Consider the following 20,818-nt stretch of genomic DNA (forward strand, 5'->3'; position numbering starts at 1 on the left):
AGCCACAACCCATGCAAAGGACGTATCCCTGCCCCCCCTGACGAGATTGAAAGACCTTTTTTGCCCCCCCCCCCTGACGAGCTTGAAGACCTTTATTGCCCCCCCCCCCTGACGAGCTTAAAGCTTTTTTTTTTTTTGCTTGTCAATTTTTTTTCTGGTACGAAATCCTTCATTTGAGATTGAAGACTTTTTTTTTGCTTGTCAAATTTTTTTCTGGTACGAAATCCTTCATTTGTGATTGAAGACCTTTTTTTTCTTTTTTTGCTTGTCAATTTTTTTGGCGGACGGTTTTGCCCCCCCCCCCCCTGTGGAAAATCCTAGGTACGCCACTGCTTGTTGGGTAATCGTGTATAGAGGAGTTTTTACAGAACATATTTGAAAAAATTGTTGGGAGATCATCTTTGTTTATAGTTTATACATAAATTGGGCGAGTTGGAAAAGATATAAATCGCTCACTTTAAGAATATTATTTTGGAAGAATAGTATATCTTTGTGTGATCTAAATTGGGTTTGAAAAATTATTCTAAGAGCCTTCTTCTGCAGCAACAGTATTCTTTGTAATTGTGTTTGGATTGCACAACCCCATGCCAAAATGCCGCTTACAATTCCTTCGAATTCGAACCACTTATTAAAGGAAAATTCTACCCCAACAAAAAGTTGATTTGAAAAGGGAAAAAATCCAACAAGCATATGTCACTGAAAATTTCATCAGAATCGGATGTAAAATAAGATAGTTATTACATTAAAAAAAAAATCATTTACAAAAGAGTTATATGCACATCCTGGTCGGTATGCAAATGAGTAGACTGCATGACGCATCCCACTCTCTATTTATTTTGTATTATGAACAAATCAAATTTCCCCTCATGCATTTTCATGTGAAACAAAATTTTATTCCTCCCTGAACATCATGGAGTTACCATTACAATTTATGATGGTTACGTCAAGTTGGTCCTATATTGTGAAATCTGTAAAAATTGAAATATTGTATAATTCAAACAATAAAAAAAGAAATAGTGAGTGAGCGACATCATCGACTCTCTCATTTGCATATTACTGAGTTGTGCATATCACTGTTTTGTGAAAAATAAGCGAAATTAAAAAATGTCCTAACTTTCTCGGCTCATTTTACATCCGGCAGATGAAGTGCTATATGCTTGTTGGATTCCCAGGTTGGATTTTTCTCCTTTTATTCAAATTACAATTTCTTTTGTGGAGACTTTTGTTCATAATTTGGTCAATATGACCAAAAAAAGTTACTGCGATGGATACATGTATAAATAAGTAATTTATATTTCCTAGTCATAGACCTATTGACTCGAAATGCTTGAAAATAATATTCTAAATCATGTAACCCAAGCACCCAAGCACGTTATGACGAGGGCCTTCTTACAGACAATGATAATGATTGGTAATAGTAGCATGCCATCTGAAATTACATTTGAAAAGAAAACGGAGCATAAAAATGCATTGACCTCTCTAAAAGAAAGCCGAAAAGTCTCACTCTTCGTCAGTGCACATGGTGACAAAAAAAAAGGAAAGGAAAGAAAAAGATATGATATTTCTAATTGTCATTATACTTTTAGGTAAATAGCGAATTGATGTCCCCCCTCACAAAATCTGGTGAATCATGGCATATTTCCTTTAAATCTATTTTCTTTGGAATCGATGGTGCAAATCACCGATTTGAAAAAAAAGTAGTTAAAACCACTGAAATGTATTTCCGTGGTTAAAGCAGCTAGCTTTCCATAAATATATGACGCATGAGCGTTTCATACTTGTGGTGGGGGAAATATAAAATTTAAAGAATAAGAAGAAAATGACCAATGAATCTGTGTCTGGTAAGTATTAACAATTTGATTGTTTTGTTAAAAATGTGCAACCGAATATCCGTCTCATTTCGAATAAATTGTTGAGAATGTACGGCAATCTCGGTACAATACAAACCATGGCTTATTTGAAACCGGTCCCATGTATTTCATTTCTTGTAAGGTACCGGTACTGCCTTTGCAAAAAGCACTCGCAGAGACTCCAAGACCAAGTACTCTCCCGCTTTCGGCGGGAGATCTCCCGCCGAAAGCCCATTTTCGCGAAATCTCCCGTTCTCCCGCTCGAGATTTAATATCTCCCGCCCAGGCCCGGCCCTGTGTTTCCTGCTCAAGATGTGTTATCTCCTGTTTAAATTATCTTTCTCCTGCCCAAAACACCTTAAAAATTAAAGGAAACCAAAACCCAAGGCCACTCCTAGTAGTAGTACCAATGAGGTCCAAACATTAACATGTATGGACCTCATAGGCGACAATGCGTTAAAAACAGGTTAGAACTTCTAAACGTACTGTTTCCTGCACCCAAGTATGATATTACTCCCAAAATATGAGTTTTGTCCTCGTTTGTTTATCATTTATTAAAAGATTGCCCATTAAATATATTCCTATAAAGGCTATTCCTAATTTGAATTTAATAAAATAAAGGGAAACTTACATTTGAGTCATTTTTCGATCTTTTTTTGGCAGTCAGTCCGGTCACCGTCGAGTGCGATCAAAGCGGTATGAAGCTGATTTTCAGATCACGTGATACGTGTGGTCATCACCTGATCAATCGACTATCCTTTTTTAAAGACCGCAACAATTATAAATTTTATTATAAAATATATATAGAATGAATAATTGCATGATATTATATATATTTCTACAATTAAAAATATTTTGTGATATGAATTTAATATTTGACGTAAAAATCGCTATTTAACAAAATATTTATTAAAAATAAAAAATCAAACAAAATAAAAACGCCTTGGACACAGTGCAAAAAACCTAACAATTTGGCCGCGTTCTTAACAACTATCGTAAGGGGCGCTCTATTTATAAATAAAGTTGCATATGTAGTTGTCTACCGCGACAGGAACAGCCGCAGAATTGAAGCCAGAAGCGTGGGAAATTGCCAGAAAATTCAAGAAAAGAACCGGTGAGTACCGATTTAACAGTAGGCCTACTAATTTATTAAGTAACATTTATTGAATCATTACAAGATTTATTTTTTAGTAAAACAAAGCTTAGTTCTAAGCTAGGGCGGCCCAAATGCGCGTGAGTGGAGTCCCAGTTTATTAGCACGGGTAAGTATTGGGGTGTCGCCTAGAGTGCCCAAGGCCAAGTTGCCAAGATGAGAAGCAATCTTAGAATCACTCAAGGGTTCATTACATGCTGCCGCGCACAGAAAAATCAAGCCATAGAAGTCGTGTGTTGTGGACACCAGAAGTGGGATCGCAGCACGCGCACGCGTGACCCACTAGTTAGAAATCCACTGCCAACCGCGGTTCATGGTGCGAGGCACTCATTCAATGAACAAGGTTATGGTGCGAGGTTAGTATACTAATAGCAAGGCTCCACATTAACTTTTTTTGGTGGTGGCCTGTTCGGGCCACCAAAACCATCAAATAATTTTTTTTGGTGGCCCGATATTAAAGTTTGGTGGCCCGAAAAATATAAAGAAACACATTAAAAATTAATAAAACAAACTTCTGAAATATTAATTCTGCAGCCACTACCACTAAGTACTTTCACTTTATCATCTTGTATGTAAACCTTGTTTGCTGTTATTTTACTTTGCTAATTGGCTTGTGGTAAAATACATGTATAAATTGTTTCTATCGCTGTAAAAATGAAATGATTGAAATGAATTTTATTGTTCGCAGGTTATGTGGACTTTTTTTTTAAATCTCCGTAGGCCTATAGACACACACTCATAATGGTAAAGTAAATAAATAGTTCATAGCAAACTCAGATAGATGTACAAAACAATGGTTTTTCATTTCTTCCTCTTTGAATCCTAAAACCTAGATTATGCAGGCCCCAAATCCAGTTTATTTCCGTTTTCTCTTTTGCAGCATATTATAGCAGGAGAAAATTACAGAAAAATATGCTGCAAAATTAGAACAATGCATAAATGGGGGAAACAAATGAAAATAATTTTCAAAAAGTATATTACAAAAAGAAAACAAAAATAATAAAAGAAATAAGTGAAATAAAACAAAAGAAAGAAAATGAAGAAAGAAAAAACAAAGAACAGGGAAAAAAAGAAAAGAAAAAATTTAGAGAGAAAAAAAGAAAAGAAAGTGAAAGAAAAATGAATAAAACAAAATTAATATAAACATGGGGAAAAGGGGAAAATTAAGAAGCCTTTACGAATATTTTTTAGCAGCTGTGGCAACAGTCTTTTCTGACTGGAATATAATTAAAAGCCAAGCAAATAATTTTCACTTACCTTCGGGGAATGGCACATTTCTATTTTTATATCCTTTAGTTTGTATTATTTTATTTTCAGTAGAAACATATTTTTTAATCAGGCATATTCAATTGGAAGGGGTATAAATGGTTTAACCACTGTAAAAAAAATGAAAGAAAAAAAATAAGAAGAAAACTGCAAAAGTTATATCTGGAAAAAAAGTGTGAGAAAAGTCCTTCCCTATATTTCATTGGTGTAAAATGTGACTTTGACTCAGATTTTCAAAGTTCTGTGGAAGATTTCTTAGCAGCAACATTTTTTATCGCAACTCCCAGAGTCTGAATAGGCTGAGCTAGATCTAGAGCACAGCTGTATGCAGTGGCTTCATGCAAAGCTCACGCCAGCCGGCCAGCGCGGCTGGCTGGATAATACATGTAGCTACTGTATGCTATAGCTGTAGGCCTAATATGCAAACTTTGTGTGTGTGTATTTGTGTGTAGATCAACAAAAAGGGCGCATGACGAACTGGGTTGCAATTTGAACTGTAGAAAGTTGATATATGCGTGCAAAATCGGGAGAAAAATTGCGCTGCTTTGAAAATTATTGGTTGCCCGATTCGGGCCACCAAAACTTAACATTTTATCAATAATGGTTGCCCGAGGTGAATTTCTGGTGGCCCCGGGCCACCGCTAATGTCGAGCCTTGCTAATAGTAATACTAACCTCGCAATACGTGTGAGTGTCTTAGAATTAGTGGAAAGAGTAAAACAAGAAGAACAATTTAAAACAAGTTCCATCAAAATCGGTTATGAAGTAGGCAAGTTATGGGCGTTTAAAAAGTCTTGTTTTACTTTCTATGATGGGGATTGAATTGGCAAACATGCTTCAAAATGGCTGACTATCCTCACATTAAAAAAAAAAAAAAAATATATATATATATCTACACATCCCAGTCAGTATGCAAATGAGGGAAATGATGACATCACTCACTCACTTTTTCTTTTGTATTATATTATCATTTGTATTTTATTATACGAAATATGAAATATTTTAATTTTCTTCTCATTGCATTGTCCTGTGAAAAAAAAATTTGCCCTGAACATGTGGAATTACCATACATGTAGTTTAACATTTTATGGTTCAGTCATGTTGGTCCTTATTGCCAAATCAAATACATTTTTGTTTTAGGTGATGCAGCAGGAAGTATCTTTTCATTCAAAGATGACTACTTGAAACTGAAAGCTGACCCAGTACATTTCTACGCAGATCATGAAAATGACACTCTACCAATTGTTATTGACAATGGTGAGATTTTCTTGTTTTTTTTCATCCATTTATATTCATACTTTTTTGTTTTTGAATTGCCAAATCAATTCAAATTGATGAGAATAAATTGGATTGATTAATAAGAAAATAAAGGATGATCATGATTATAATAAATGTTGAAAATAATGCTAAATTTAATAACAATAATAATGAAATTATCAATGATATTAATTTTGACAATATTATTGAATGTTGTTGATGATGGTCCTGATGATGATGATAATGGTCTTGATGATGATGATGATGCTATAAATCATGATGACGAAAAAGGTAAGAATGATGTTGGTAATTATAATGATAATACTGTTAATAATGGTGATAACATTATCAATCAACTAGTGATAACAAAGGTGATTATAATTATGATACTTTTACCACCAATTCGATGACTGTATTTTACCTTTTTAATTTGAACAGGATCTTGCTTTAGTAGAGTTGGCTGGGCTTCTGAAGCTACCCCAAGACTCGCCTTCCGCAACATCATCGCCAGACAGAGGGGGAAGAAAGACTCCGAGGCTCAAATCGGTAACGACATCACAAACGTTGAGACTGTACGATGGCTGCTGAAGACGCAGTTCGATCGAGACGTTGTGACGCATTATGATGCCCAGGAGCAGATTCTTGATCATGCATTCCATCGATTAGGTGTTGACTCGGAAGGTGCTGTAAAACAACCTGTGGTCATGACAGAAACGCCTTGCAATCCTAACTTGTGTAGACAGAGTAAGTTTTAATTGACAGTTTTAAAGGGAAAACACCCCATGGTCATGACAGAAACACCTTGTAACCATAATGTGTGTGTCAACAGGGGCCCGTTTCTCAACACCGTCATACAGTAAGTCTAACTTCTTGACTAAATCGGAGATAGTGAGCTACTTGTCCGCTAACCGTTTCACGAAGCCCTCTTTATCAAGATCGGGTACAACAACCTCACTAAATATTTATGACACCTCCGAACCTGTCATAACTTCTTTCTTAATGACATAGTGGCATCACGTGGGTAGATTATGACATGCAAAAGTGCCTAGAAATTTGAAAATTATAATCTTATGTAATCAATCATAGAGGTTGAAATTACATCACAAAACAAGTGGGATAATGCATTCAATAATCATTGTAATACAAAGAAACTATAAAAACTGTTGGTAAAACGCCACAAAACCATTCATTTTGAAAGAGTAAAATAATTTAATTGATAAAGATTCTACCACGTCAGGCCATCCATAACTGGACTCGTATTTGTCGTTTTCAGACCCCTATTAACACTTGGATAAATTCTATCTCTAATTTATGCATATAGAAGTTGTCAAATCGTAAGTTTCAATATCAAAGATTTGAATTTGTTTTGTTAAACTGTATTTCGATGGTGTTTGGAATCGTAAAAGACCGTATAATTATCATCATTTTACAAAGAAAACCGTTATGGTTTACTTTCGTAAACTATTAAAATTGGATATCCCGGGGTACCCATCTCAACGTCCACATGTGATTTTTTAGTCATGAAATAAATTATTCATAATTCCATTTTCTCAGCAATTGAATGCTCCAGTCTTCATTGTCTAATTTTGTATGATGCATAATTTACCTGTGCTATTATTTTGAAAAGATGTATTTCCCAATTCATTACAATATTTGCAATTTTGTCATGATGTTTCTTTTTGAAAATTATGCTATTTTGTGACTAAGGCTACGTCTCGTCTGCTCTTTTTACCGATAGTATCGATATCAAGGTATTCTAGTTAGAAAGCCTTTCGTGTAACGGGTTTAGTAAGATTGGAACTAACTCTGTGGTTGGTGGATAAAGATGTGACCAACTTGTCCAGGTGTTGAGAAACGGGCCCCAGAGTTCTAATTGTGTAAAAGGGAAATACCCAGTGGTCATGACCAGAACACCATGCAATAAGAATTAGTGCAGACAGAGTAAGTTTTGATATCAACACTATGGTTTTGACAGATGCCAAAAATATATGTTGATGAACAGTCTCAAAAATGTTGGGAGAGGGGCTTACACATTGTTTTGGGGTGTATCCTCATTCATGAATTTAGATCAATGGTTCTTTTATTTTGTTTGTTTGTCATTTATTTACAGCAATGTCTGAACTTCTTTTTGAGTGCTATGGTATACCCAGTCTTGCCTATGGCATTGACAGTCTCTTCAGTCTGTACTACAATTGTCCTGAATCTGGTAAGTTGGTAATGTTTTTGGTCACTTGGGCATCAAGCAGTTGGTCTAGTTCTTAGATAGTCTTAAACCAATTGGACTGAACCTTGTTTGTCTTCTATAAGCTTGGTCTTATTTATACTTACATGTAGTGTGTAGATAATAATAATAATAATAATAATGGCTGGAATTTGGAAGCCCGTTTTGCCAGAGGATACAAAGCACTACTATTATTATTGCCCCAGCTATAGCCGTGCTGCCTACAGGCGCTCTGGCATTCAAGGAATTTCTTCCTACCGGGTACCCATTCACCTCATCTGGGTTGAGTGCAGCGTAATGTGAGTAAATTTCTTGCTGAAGGAAAACACTCCATGGCTGGGAATCGAACCCACGTCCCTCAGGTTGAAAGACAAGAGTTATAACCACTACACCACGACGCCCTCACATAGATACTACACATGGCCTTATACCCACTTAGTCTCATTTATTTTAATGCTCAAATTGTATACTTTCCTCTTCATCTAACTTTGTGAAACATCCCCTTCATCTATTGTGTCCTCAAATGCACTTTTTTCCTTCTTGTCTGCAGTGAATAGGTGTAGCTTAGTTTTATCCTCAGGATTTCAGTCAAGTTATATTCTACCAGTAATCAATGGTCAGCTAGACTCTGCCCACTGCCGTAGACTGAATATAGGTGGTACACACTTGACCGGTTACCTACTGAGATTACTACAGCTCAAGTATCCTGCTCATCAGTCAAGCATTAATCTTAGCCGAGCAGAGGTAGGAATCATTGTTTGCTTTATTGTTGTGTAATGTTTAACAAAAATGGTTCTACTTGTTTATACTTTTGTTATTTAAATGTGGAAATCAAATCAAATGAAATTATTTCATCCATTGAGGCCATTGTGACATTTTGAAGTTTAGTCCAATAACTTTTGATGTTCGCAGAATATTGAAAATCAGCAAATATTCATTTATTCATGTAATTATTTATTTATTTATTTATTTATTTATTTATTTATTTATTTATTTATTTATTTATTTATTTATTTATTTATTTATTTATTTATTTATTTATTCATTTATTTATTTATTCAAAATTTTCATCCAGAGTAGCTTGTTCAGTTTGATACAAAAATACATGAAATATTAAAATAATGTATGTACAATTAAATAGCTAATTGAAAAAAAAATACTTTACATCCTGTGCTAATTTTCAAATGCATCAATATCTTTTGTCCTGTTGAAAAAAATCTTAAAGAAAATAATTACTTATTCCCCTGATTTGGCAATGTGATGCATGTCCCATGTGTACCTATTTGTGTTAGTGATCTTCAGTGAGATCACTTTTTAGCTTAGGATTAATTGTTCATGATTTCACAGAGTTTTTCTGTGTAAATCAACCAGAATTAGGTCAACAATGATATGGTGACTGTTAACCTTGATTTTAAAGGGGAAGTCCACTCTGAAAAAAGTTTGTTGTAAAATAGCAGAAAAAATATTGGTAAAGGTTTGAGGAAAATCTATTAATAAAGATTAAGGAAGTTATTAGTATTGTAATTGTTGGATTTGTGACGTCATAAACGAGCAGCTGCCCCATATGTTACGTCATATAAAATGCATAAATTTTTTTTAATGGTTCGTGATGACTTATATTTGTTTACTTTTTAGGAGTGGGTATGAAATGATTTGTCTCTTGATATACTGAATGCACAGTAAAAAAAACATTTTAAATTTTCTGAGAAAATAAAATTTCATTGATTTTTTTACCATTCGACATATAGGAAAGCTGCTCGCATATGACGTTACAAATCGAATTATTAAAATTCTAATAACTGTTTTATTCTTAAATGGAATTTTCTCAAACCTTCAGCAATGTTTTTTAATTATTTTGTCTGCTATGTTTTTCAATATACTTTTTGTCCGGGTGAACTTCCCCTTTAAAGATTTTCTCATGAAATATTTTGTTTGTTGTGATTACAGGTAATTAGCTTCATGAAAAAATGATAAGAAAATTAAGAAACAGGTTCATGTCATTATAGCAACGAGACATATTTACATATACGTGTTTTTATTTTGATATCTATAGGAACTATTGATGGATCATGTTTATGCTGCAGTGGATTGTTGGTCTGAGTTTGAGGATTGGTCTTGCCCAGAATACTTCCAGAAACATGTTCACAAGATTCAACTGCCATATACTCCAGTATGTATCATCCATTAGTGTGATAGTTATAAATAATGCACTCTACCAAGGGCAATAATAAGATTTATCTGCGTGATAGTATTTTTTGGAACAGTCTTAAATACACAACGTATAGCCAAGTTTGTCTCTGTCATGCTTAGAATACTTCTAGAAACCTGTTCACAATATTTAGCCATTGTATACTCCAGTATGTATCATCTACTTGTTGCTATAGTGTCATAGTTAACAACTAATGCACTATTCAGAGGGCAATAGTATGAAATATATTTCTGATTTTGGAAGGAAAATGTGATTTTGTATACTGTCCATTTCTGTCTAATAACACATGGTCTATAAATCCAAGCTTGTCTACCACCAGTCCGTCTTTTAGTCTTGACTTCAATGAATAGATAATATTGGGCCCATGAAATTTGCTGCACAGAATATGGTAAATAACTTGGACTTTGGTATTTTTCAGACAAGAGATCCACTTTCAAATAAAACAATGAAATTTTTCCCATCCTACTCACCAGAGTCCTGCCAGGAAATGGGTCATGAAAATGTCATCCCTCACCATTATTCCCCTCCCCCATCTCCACTATATTATCGCCTTGGATGAATAAAAGTAGTAGGTGAACATTCCTTGGCATTGCCTGACTCTTACTCATTTAGTGCGACATAATGTTTTGGTTTTATGGCTGCCGATAATCAAATACCCAATTGTGCAACATCGTGCAGCCCTAGTCTGTTTAATGTCATATTTTGTCCTTACTAACTCCTATACAGCTACCAGGATGGTCTGTAGGTAACAAGCAAGAGAGAAGACAACAGTGTATCAAACAGCTTCAGGAGCTGAATCAAAAATGGAAAGAAGAGAAGGTTTGTCAGCTTTCAATCATACATAAACTTGAATATTTTCACTGATTTTCAGTGATATTTTCAATAATTTGATCATTGTAACCATTTTTGTTTATTAAATTTCATCAGGATTTTTGTACCTTATGTTTCTTTATGTTTATTTTTTTCAATGGAAATTGTTGGCAACACTTTTTCCATCATAAATAAGATGAAATATTTTTTTTGTAATCAGTGTAAGTAAACTAATAATGATTCATGACTTTTGCCTAAATACAGAATTTTCATTGGATTTGCAAATGAAATAACATTTTTGAGAAATTTTCGGTCTGACATGCTATTCCAAAATGTGTTGGGAAATTTTGGAACTGTGTACCTTGACAAAGTTGGTCGCAAAAGTTATTTGAGACATAAAAGAAAGATGTCATCAAACATCGTACCACGAGCTTTTGACATTGGCAGAATCGCATGTGTTATCTTCATTTTTTATCTAGTTATCAGCTGCGGAAGACAAGTTACGTACTCTCATCTCGGTCCAAGATACACAAGAAGATAGTAATGAAACACAAAAGGTGACTTTGATTAGATAATGTGCCATAATATATATTAACCGTATAATTTGCAAATTATGTTTCACATTGTTTTTTCTTTTTTGTTCATGATGTTTGGACTGCATTTTAATGCTAGTGTTCTTTTCTTTTTTGTGCTTTCTTACTCTTCTGTTATTTTATTTTGCATATTGTAGTCATGATTATTATCATTGTATCAAATGGTTAAAAATTCTGTGTGAAATGTGTGACATCACTGAGAGCGTTCCCATAACAACGAGGCGACTTTAAGTGAAGTGGTGCTGAAAACCAATTCAGGAGATGGTGAAGAGGATGCTAGAGAATCAATCTTTCAAACTGATTTCCTAAACTGGTTTTAATAGTTTAAGAAAGTAAATGAGAGTATGGTCTTTTTCTCTGTCTCTCCTGCTTGTTTTCTCTCTCTCCTCTCATTCAGTTTCAATCTAGATGTTATCTCTAGATACTGTAGTCCAAATAAACGCATTGTAATCTTGATTGAATAAATTATTTTCTTCCCCTCAGAAATCGTTGAAAGCTCTTGGTTTGAACACGCTTGAAGACCTGTCAGGTTACATTGGCATGTTGAATGCATCCATTCAAAGGTCAAAGGTCAGCCTAGGAGGTCGTGATTGCTCCATGGATCAGGTATGTTACAGGAGAGGGTAGAATCCCAGTGAAGATTTAATGACATACACTCTGCTGAAAATTAGTCACCACACCTGAAATTTGGTGGATGCACAATATGGTGCGCCATCTATCGGTTGCAGCGAACAGGCCAAATTTATAACTTTGGGGTCAACATCATGCACAGGCGCAGACAGCGCACAGTGCCAGTGCTTCAAAAATGAAAACCATATGGCAAGAATTTCCCAAACCGGTCTGAATTTCGCAAAAAATTATGCGGGTAAATTTCTCTCCTACCTCCTTGACCCTAGTAAAAAGCATATTCAGTCAAGCTGCGTTGGCCAGCGCTGAATAATTGCATGTATGCATTCACTTTAGTACTAGCACGCGCAACAGATGTCGACTTTTTCCCATGATGCATTGCGAATTTTACTACAACCGATAGATGGTGCACCGTATTGTGAATCCAACAAATTCTGATGTATTGAGGGCAAGGCTAACTTTACTGTACGGCACAAATGGGAAAAATAAAGGGACACAAAAATCTCCAAGACTAGAGAAAGGGGCATTGGGGCAAATTAATAGACCATCCAAGGCTATGGCTTCGGTAGCCTTAGATTAATTGAAGCTATTAATCCTATAATCCTACACAAATACTGGATATTAAGACACTTTACCAACAGTCAGAGAGTCATCTCTTCAGCAGTGATCCTGCAAGATTCTTTCAATCACAAATCCTTACATTCTTTCACCATGGCTTAAACAATATTGCCTTTAGAGTGGGATTCCTGCAGTAGCTCAATTAGCTATGCCTTTCCCGCAGCCTCATTGTCTTGTCAATGAGAATAAGTAATGAAAAGATGCTTGCATAAAAAACATGACTCTGAGTTTGATAATTTGCCTTAAGGTGGTAACCAATTTTAAAAAATATATTAAAATCGAATAGGCAATTTTAGAAAAAAATTAACTTTAAATTATTCTTTTGAGGAAGTTCAGTTGATTAATGATGTGTTTTGGCTAGTTATATATATCCTGGTAATTTTGAGTTGAAAATAAATGTATGAAAAAAAAGATGATATAACGTGGCTACCCAGTTGCATGCATTGTAGTTGTATTTTTCTTGTTTAGCGAAGATCACATGTGTTTTGGAAATTCATACATGTAGATTCATGTATTCAGGAAATGCGCCACTTCATTTTTTGTCTCACCTGCATAGCAGGCGGCGGCGGCGGCGTCAACACCAAATCTTAACCTGAGGTTAAGTTTTTGAAATGACAGCATAACTTAGAAAGTATATGGACCTAGTTCATGAAACTTGGCCATAAGGTTAATCCAGTATTACTAAACATCCTGCCTGAGTTTCATGTCACATGACCAAGGTCAAAGGTCATTTAGGGTCAATGAACTTAGACCATGTTGGGGGAATCAACATCAAAATCTTAACCTAAGGTTAAGTTTTTGAAATGTCATCATAACTTAGAAAATATATGGACCTAGTTCATGAAACTTATACATAAGGTTAATCAAGTATCACTGAACATCCTGCATGAGTTTCACATCACATGACCAAGGTCAAAGGTCATTTAGGGTCAATGAACTTTGGCCGAATTGGGGGTATCTGTTGAATTACCATCATAACTTTGAAAGTTTATGGATCTGATTCATGAAACTTGGACATAATAGTAATCAAGTATTACTGAACATCCTGTGCAAGTTTCAGGTCACATGATTAAGGTCAAAGGTCATTTAGGGTCAATGAACTTTGGCCAAATTGGGGTATTTGTTGAATTACAGCCATAAATTTGAAAGTGTGTTGGTCTAGTTCATAAAACTTGGACATAATAGTAATCAAGTATCACTGAACATCCTGTGCGAGTTTCAGGTCACATGATCAAGGTCAAAGGTCATGTAAGGTCAAAGAACTTTGGCCACGTTGGGGGTATTTGTTGAATTGCCATCATATCTCTATAAGTGTATTGGTCTAGTTCATAAAACGTGGAAATAAGAGTAACCAAGTATCACTGAACATCTTGTGCGAGTTATAGTAGTTTTCAAAATCAGCACTGCTGCTATATTGAATCGCGTGATGCAGGTGAGACGGCCAGAGGCATTCCACTTGTTTGTATTCAAACCTTTTCATAGCCGAAGACGGTCCAGGTCTGGCCCAAGCTGGACCTCCTAGGCTCCAACCCTGATGCCCTGACTCCGGCGGAACAGAACCAGAGGCGGCGCCAGGAGCTGGTTGAGGAGTTCCATCAGAACAGTTTGAGGGCTCGCTGGATCCAGAGGGAGATCGATGGCCTCCTGCAAGAGACTGCCAGGAAACTGGAAGGTGGAGCCAAGGATGATGTCCTCAAGAAGTGCATGGAGCAACTCAAAGAACAGAAAGAGGTACTTTTTCCCATCCATGTCCCCGTATCATAAAACTTAGCGATTCATGATGGGGCCGATTTTTATGATTGATCATATAAAGTAATTAATGCAATCCATCATACATTATAGATGTTAGCCCCACAATTAATCACTAAGCTCTATTGTATATAATGAAATGAGTGGGGGATATCATCTGTTCCCTCATGTGCATAAACATGTTACTGTTTTGTAAAATTAAGCAAAACTTTGAATGTCTCAACTTTCTTATTTTATATCTAATTTTGATGAAATTATGTTTATAATTATGATATAATAGTGTTTGTTGGATTTTTGTCTTTTCTTTCAAATAAACCGTTTGTTGAGATGGACCTACCCTCTAATGATTTTGTGTATTGTTTTAGGAATTGAATGCATGCCACACGCAATGGCAGAATATCAAAGAGAAGCTACTCGTGTTGAAAGATATTAAGGACACAGACTCCATGGAAACTGATCAAGAAGGTAAGTTATGTTTTCCTGTGTACATTTCATTGATGATATGATGATGATGATGATGGAAATGGCGGTGATGGTGATGGTGATGATGATGGTGATGATGATGATGATGATGACGATGATGCTGATGATGATGATGATGATAATGATGATATTGATGATATTGTTGATGATGATGATGATGATGATAACCACAAGGATACTGATAATGATAATATCATTACCCTCTAGAAATAAAAATCATTGTATTTTTTGTTTTGCTATTCAGGTGATAGTGTAGAGCAAGCCAGCGATGACCAAGGTTCAGAATGGGCTTATATTCAAGCTATGGTAAGAATCAAATTACATGAACCAACCTTTCCACTTTATTGTAGAGAAGTTGTGTATCATGGGAGAGAAATTCCATAAACATTTTGCAATAAGGATAAATAAGACATAGTTTCAGTATTTGCAATTTTTGTTTTTGTACTTACCTTATATATTCGAGGAATTATCATAAAACTTGCTACTTGTTATCCTCTTGCTGTTTACTATTCTTACTTCAGGCTACCAGAAGTTTATAGGTCACACAAGTAGACTGCGTGAGCTACATCCAGGAACTATTGGTTATTGTCAATAGTGAGAAGAAGCAGAATCAACACTGTGATCTTATGGGAAAAATTGTTCAATGAATAAGTAATTATGATGATAATGACATGTGAGGGTATTCAAAATCTAAGTTTTTCTTTTACTTTTAGGAGGATGATGCGGAAGGTTTCAGTTTTCAGGCGGAGCAAGAGATTCTCTCAGAATTGGACAAAATTATCTCAGTTTTTGACCAAGATATGGATAAGTGAGTATCTTCCTAGGTTTGGCATGGCTATATATCTGGGTCCCATAACACAAACGGAGTGATTAATCATACACCCGATTTTCACGATTAATTGTACATTGTAGTTAATGCAATTAATTGTCAAAAATAAATTTGACAATCATTGCTAAGCTTTGTGTTATGGGATCCAGGGCCCTGTCTTACAAAGTGTTGCGATTGATCCGATCAACCACAACTATGGAAAGCCTGCAATGTCAACATCTAAATTGCACGTTTGTTCAAAATATTTTCTAGATTTGATGTATTTTGTGTTTTTTTTTAAATTCAGTGTGCTTCTCTTAGTTTACAAAGGACATCATGCAAATTTCCTGTAGAAAAATTACGACATTGATGGATTTCCATATAGTTGAGGTAGACTGGATTAATCGCAACTCTTTGTAAGACGGCCCAGGTCAAGGCCTGTCTTAGACCTTAACCACACTCATGAGGCATTGCAAGAACATTGTATCAATCGAAAATCAAGTGTAAGTCCCCATATCACGCACATTGGGATGTCGTGAGAGCGAAGTTGGCTCAGTCGGTAAAGCGTCTGCCCGTCAAACCAAAGATCATGGGTTCGAGTCCACTCCAGGCGGATGACTGAAGCCAGTGCGTTGTGTGTAAACGTATCTCCCCTGTTTCATAGATGCAGGCTATGTTACAGTGGAAAACACTCAGTCCCTCGGATAGGACGTTAAATGGAGGCCCCGTGTAGAGGAGAATCACCACCTGTGCACATTAAGAACCCACTGCACTATTCGATTAAGAGTAGGGGGAAACCCCGGTGAAGTGGCCCACCTGCATTCCCCAACCAGTTATCGGGAGGAGAGACCTGCGGGTCACAGTTCTGCGACCCAGATTGGCTGGCTCCTCCAATGCGCCTTTGAATGTCTTTGACAGATATATGGCGCTATACAAATGCTATGCATCATCATCATCATCGTGAGAAAACTGAGTTGCAGTTGAATGTAAATCAACTATAAATTTGCATTCAATCAAAAGAACGCACTTAGTTTTATAATTTATGCTTGCTTTGAAAGTGAACAAGTTTCTTCAACACCTCTCTTCATAGATGTAACTATTGATAACATATATCAACGTTAACCACCTCATGTCTGCAGAGAGGTTTAAAAAAACAGCTTTATGTCATGCTTTGGGTAACATGGTAGTATGCATTATTTTTGCAGGGGTGATATTATGTCATTGAACAAATAAATTGTCACTTTAATATGCATGTATTGGATCACTAATCTTCCACAGAGAAAACAGATCCCCTGTGACCCAGCGAATGACCTTTGACCTTGCAGAGTACTACCAGTTGGTGCTTGGAGTGGAGAGGATACGTGTCGCAGAGACACTGTTTCAGCCGAGCATCATGGGACTAGACCAAGGCGGACTAGCAGAGACGATGGAGTATGTGCTAAGGCAGTATCAGCCCGAGATGCAAGATAAAATTGTTCAGGTGAGAATAAGCCATGCTCTTATAACAGGCATCACAAATAATGAATTTAGGTCGCTAAGTGCACAGTGCATTTTCAGCTACTGCATTGACTAAGAATGTGATATGTAAAAAATAAAAGAGAAGTTAGAAGAGCATTTAATGGTTGTCAAAGTACTACTTTGCTAGTATACAGACTTGTGACACAAGCTGTGTATACCAGTCCTAGGTTTGAGCTAGATTCATGCCACTGAACTGCAACCAAATGCTTTGGGATGGTGATGATGGTGAACACTATCCGTCGAAAAGACATATTCAAAGGTGGTGGCTCCCACTATATCACACATTATTCACACAGTTGCTTTAAAAGATTTTTTAGCAAAGATTTCTAGCTCTCAAGGTTGCTATAGTTACAAAGTTGGATTAGTAGAGAATGATTTCAGGAGCAACCAATGAAAAAGCTTGATCCCTCTATATTTTCAGATGGATACTGGGTACTTAAAGGATTAGTCCAGCATATCAAAGTCCTGGCCGCAGCTGGTGTACACTGATGAGTCCATTATGTGATATCAAGTTCAGTGTTGACCTCTTGGTGTTGGTGTAAGGTCAATTTTTACATGAGTATAACAACAAACGTGAAATGAAGATGGTCCTGAAAAGTCACTCAATATTGAGTTGTCAATATTGTGATCTGGATTATTTGTTTAAATCGGAATAGGTTTTGGAGCTAGGAAACGCAGTCCAAAATGTGCTTCCAACACCAAACTTGAAGCACCAGTTACATATGAAGAGCTTATGAAGTCAGTAACAGGATCTGTTTCTCATTCTCTTTTGTTTCATAGAATGTATATTTGACTGGAGGCAACCTAAGCTATCCCAACATGGTGGAGAGGATAGAGCACGAGCTGAGAGCCATGAGACCATTCCAATCTTTATTCAAAGTCAGACGAGCAGGTGAGAAACACATACAGGGTGTCCCAGAAAAATGGAAATCCATTATCAGACACAGATGACACAACCATCAATGTTTTAAATCAATTCAAATCAGGTCATTTATTTCCACATCAGTTTGAAACATTACAAATATATGAAATAGATATGAATAGAGATTTGTTGTAAGATTTGAGAAAAACCTAATAAGACTTGAGCTCTTCTTTGACTTGAGACTATTTTTTTTTACAAAGTAACTTGTTTGTGAATCTGTACTCATGCTCTATCTCTTAAACATTGGTTTAAAGAAATTGAATGTAACTGATCTTGTTGCTAGGTAACCCCTCACTGGATGCCTGGCGTGGAGCAGCCAAGTGGGCCTTAGATACCACCAACCAATCAGCATTCATCACAAGGAGTGAGTATGAAGAGAAAGGAGGAGACTATCTGAAAGAGCATCATGCATCGAACCGATTCTTTGCCTTCCCAGCTGTGAGAAGATGACATGGTATACACAGAAATACCTTGAGTCATTCAAACTGATACGATAGAGTACGAGAGGGAAATGACATGATAATTCCATACATTGTTTGCCATCTCTTAATTCTGCCATATTTCTGCATTCTAATTTACAAGATGCAAGTGAGAAACGTATTTTCTTGAAGGTGACAAGATTCCCCCCTCCCGATAATTTTCTACTAATTCAAACTCATAGTAGAGAGTATAAGAGGGATATGAATTGATTGACAGAACATCATGCATCAGATAGATTCTTTACCGACCCCTTACATGTAGTGTGCAGATGACTCTGGGTGATTTCAAGTATGGAGTTGGGTGTTGAGAGCGTGAAAAGGCTGCTGAACCGAGCTCCAACACCGAGCTGAGTTCAGAGGAGCGATACCGATCATGTTATCGATAGCCTATATGACGTGACACCTCTGCGCTGCTGATCATCTCAACTTTACGCAAGAAATTCTCGACGACGAAAGAGAAATCGGGAACTACTATTGCAAATTTGTTATTGTGACATATTATACGAAACGGGCCTCAGATCAATTTGGGTGGGGGCAAATTGTATTTCATTTATTTTGATTGAAAATAATCAATTTACGATCACCGTTCTTTCATTCTGTTACCAATCATATATTTTTTTCAAAGTTCTGGGCTTCTTATGAATAACTGGACTACATGTATTAACATGAATATTATCATTGTCTTAAATATGTGATTAATCACATATCTCTTGGTTGTGGGGGCCCTAGTATCACCTTGTATATTCATGGTGAACCCATGATGCTCTCCTCTGTGATATACTTGTACATATATGACAAAAGGAAAACTTTTGTAAGAAAATGAATTACCATGTTTCGAGTCATGTTTTCTTTCTATTTGTCCAACTTTTTCTTTGAGAGGAGATTTAGCTAGATGTTTTGAAGAAAATGAAATATTGAAAGATGAGATGATGAAAGAGAAACAGGTTTGGAACAGGGAAAATCAGATAGCAAATAAGAGAGAGAAAGAGAGAGGGGGGGGGGATGGGTGTAGCTGGAGGGGGAAAGAGAAAGAGAGAGAAGGGGGAAGAAGAGCAAGATAAAGAGAAGGTTACAGGAGAGAGAGAGTAAGAGTTCGAGAGAGAGATAAAGGAACAAAACAAGATGGAGGAAACAAAAAGAGAGGAAGATTCATGTAATGGGAGGAGGGTGGGGGGTGGAGGGAGAGGGATTGAAAGGAAAATGGAGAGAATGAGAAAGCAACACTCCACAAGTGAGAAAAAGAGCAGCGAGATAGTATCACAATCCATATTGTCCATATTTAATTCAAATTTCAAGGGTGCGTTTCAATTGAATGTCAATATAATGACTTGTAACAAAGCAATGAGAGTGAAAGTGGATGTATTTTACAATATCTCAGGAATATTTATTTTGATTGGGTTTCTGGACAGACTATAAGAACGACTGGTGATCCTTTCTTGTGGTAAATGGTATACACCATTGATGATGGTTTAGCGCTTAAGAAAGGTTCACCAGTCGTTCTTAAAGTCGCTCTTAACTTACGAACAGCTTTATGAAACACCCACCTGGTCAAAATGAAAATATCCACTTTAAAAATAATGTTTTAACACCTTTCACATATGGAATGGATATAAAATTTCAGGATATCATCTGTAGCTTTAAGTTTTAAAGTGTCCTTTAAAAAAAAAAGAGTAAAAACGGAACCTGGAGGGTGCAGTAGACAAATAAATATGCAAATTTTCTTAAAGATTCTGCTTCCACTATATTTTGTATGATTTAAAGGGGGAGTGAACTAACCAATACTGTGTGTGTGATCTCATCGACTGTTAGTTATAAATAGCTAGTCCTAAAATATCCCTTTTCAGATGACTTTGATAATCATTGAATAAATAAACCTATAAATTTCAAAGAGACCAAAATGTTATGAGAGGAAAGGTACTTGTTTAGCTATTCAGTAATATTGTGTTATGAATATTTTGAGTAGAGAATTTGAGTTGTCATTCAATTTGGCCTATATTACAAGACTACCCTGCTCAACGTCACTAAAAAAGGTTGATTTCTGCTCATTTTCGTAAGTGGAGTTTTGATTTTTGAACATTTTCTGTCGACACTCTTTATGCACTGCAAATATGTTAATTACTATGTATGGTGGTAATTCTCTTGATTTATTAGTAATTTTGTGTTGAATCATTGTTATATTCTTAATAAATACTTAAAAGGGGAAGTTCCCCTTGAAGAAAAGTTTGTTTTAAAGATAGCAGAAAACAATAAAAAAAA

At 36.0% G+C, this 20,818-nt stretch overlaps 1 protein-coding gene across 1 annotated transcript; it reads left to right on the top strand.

The window, feature by feature from the left end:
* The first annotated feature begins 1,740 nt into the window (after nucleotides 1-1,740).
* Nucleotides 1,741-19,386, top strand: LOC129278045 (actin-related protein 5-like). Its single transcript, XM_064110687.1, has 16 exons — nucleotides 1,741-1,841; nucleotides 5,409-5,525; nucleotides 5,964-6,269; nucleotides 7,636-7,731; nucleotides 8,297-8,490; nucleotides 9,800-9,916; nucleotides 10,682-10,774; nucleotides 11,245-11,322; nucleotides 11,842-11,964; nucleotides 14,086-14,334; nucleotides 14,718-14,817; nucleotides 15,080-15,141; nucleotides 15,549-15,643; nucleotides 16,922-17,123; nucleotides 17,942-18,053; nucleotides 18,367-19,386. The coding sequence occupies exons 1-16, from the start codon at nucleotides 1,820-1,822 to the stop codon at nucleotides 18,531-18,533; spliced, it is 2,133 nt and encodes a 710-aa protein (XP_063966757.1). The 5' UTR covers nucleotides 1,741-1,819; the 3' UTR covers nucleotides 18,534-19,386.
* Nucleotides 19,387-20,818: the final 1,432 nt, after the last annotated feature.

Source organism: Lytechinus pictus, chromosome 15 (assembly GCF_037042905.1).
Source record: "Lytechinus pictus isolate F3 Inbred chromosome 15, Lp3.0, whole genome shotgun sequence".
NCBI lineage: Eukaryota > Metazoa > Echinodermata > Echinoidea > Temnopleuroida > Toxopneustidae > Lytechinus > Lytechinus pictus.

Bases quoted from the DNA above. Each gene is read 5' to 3' on its own strand.
- LOC129278045 (XM_064110687.1), top strand. From the start codon at position 1,820: ATGACCAATGAATCTGTGTCTG. The intron at 8,491-9,799 runs GTAGGAATCATT...TGATATCTATAG, and splicing joins TTAATCTTAGCCGAGCAGAG to GAACTATTGATGGATCATGT. The intron at 10,775-11,244 runs GTTTGTCAGCTT...TTTTTTATCTAG, and splicing joins AAAAATGGAAAGAAGAGAAG to TTATCAGCTGCGGAAGACAA.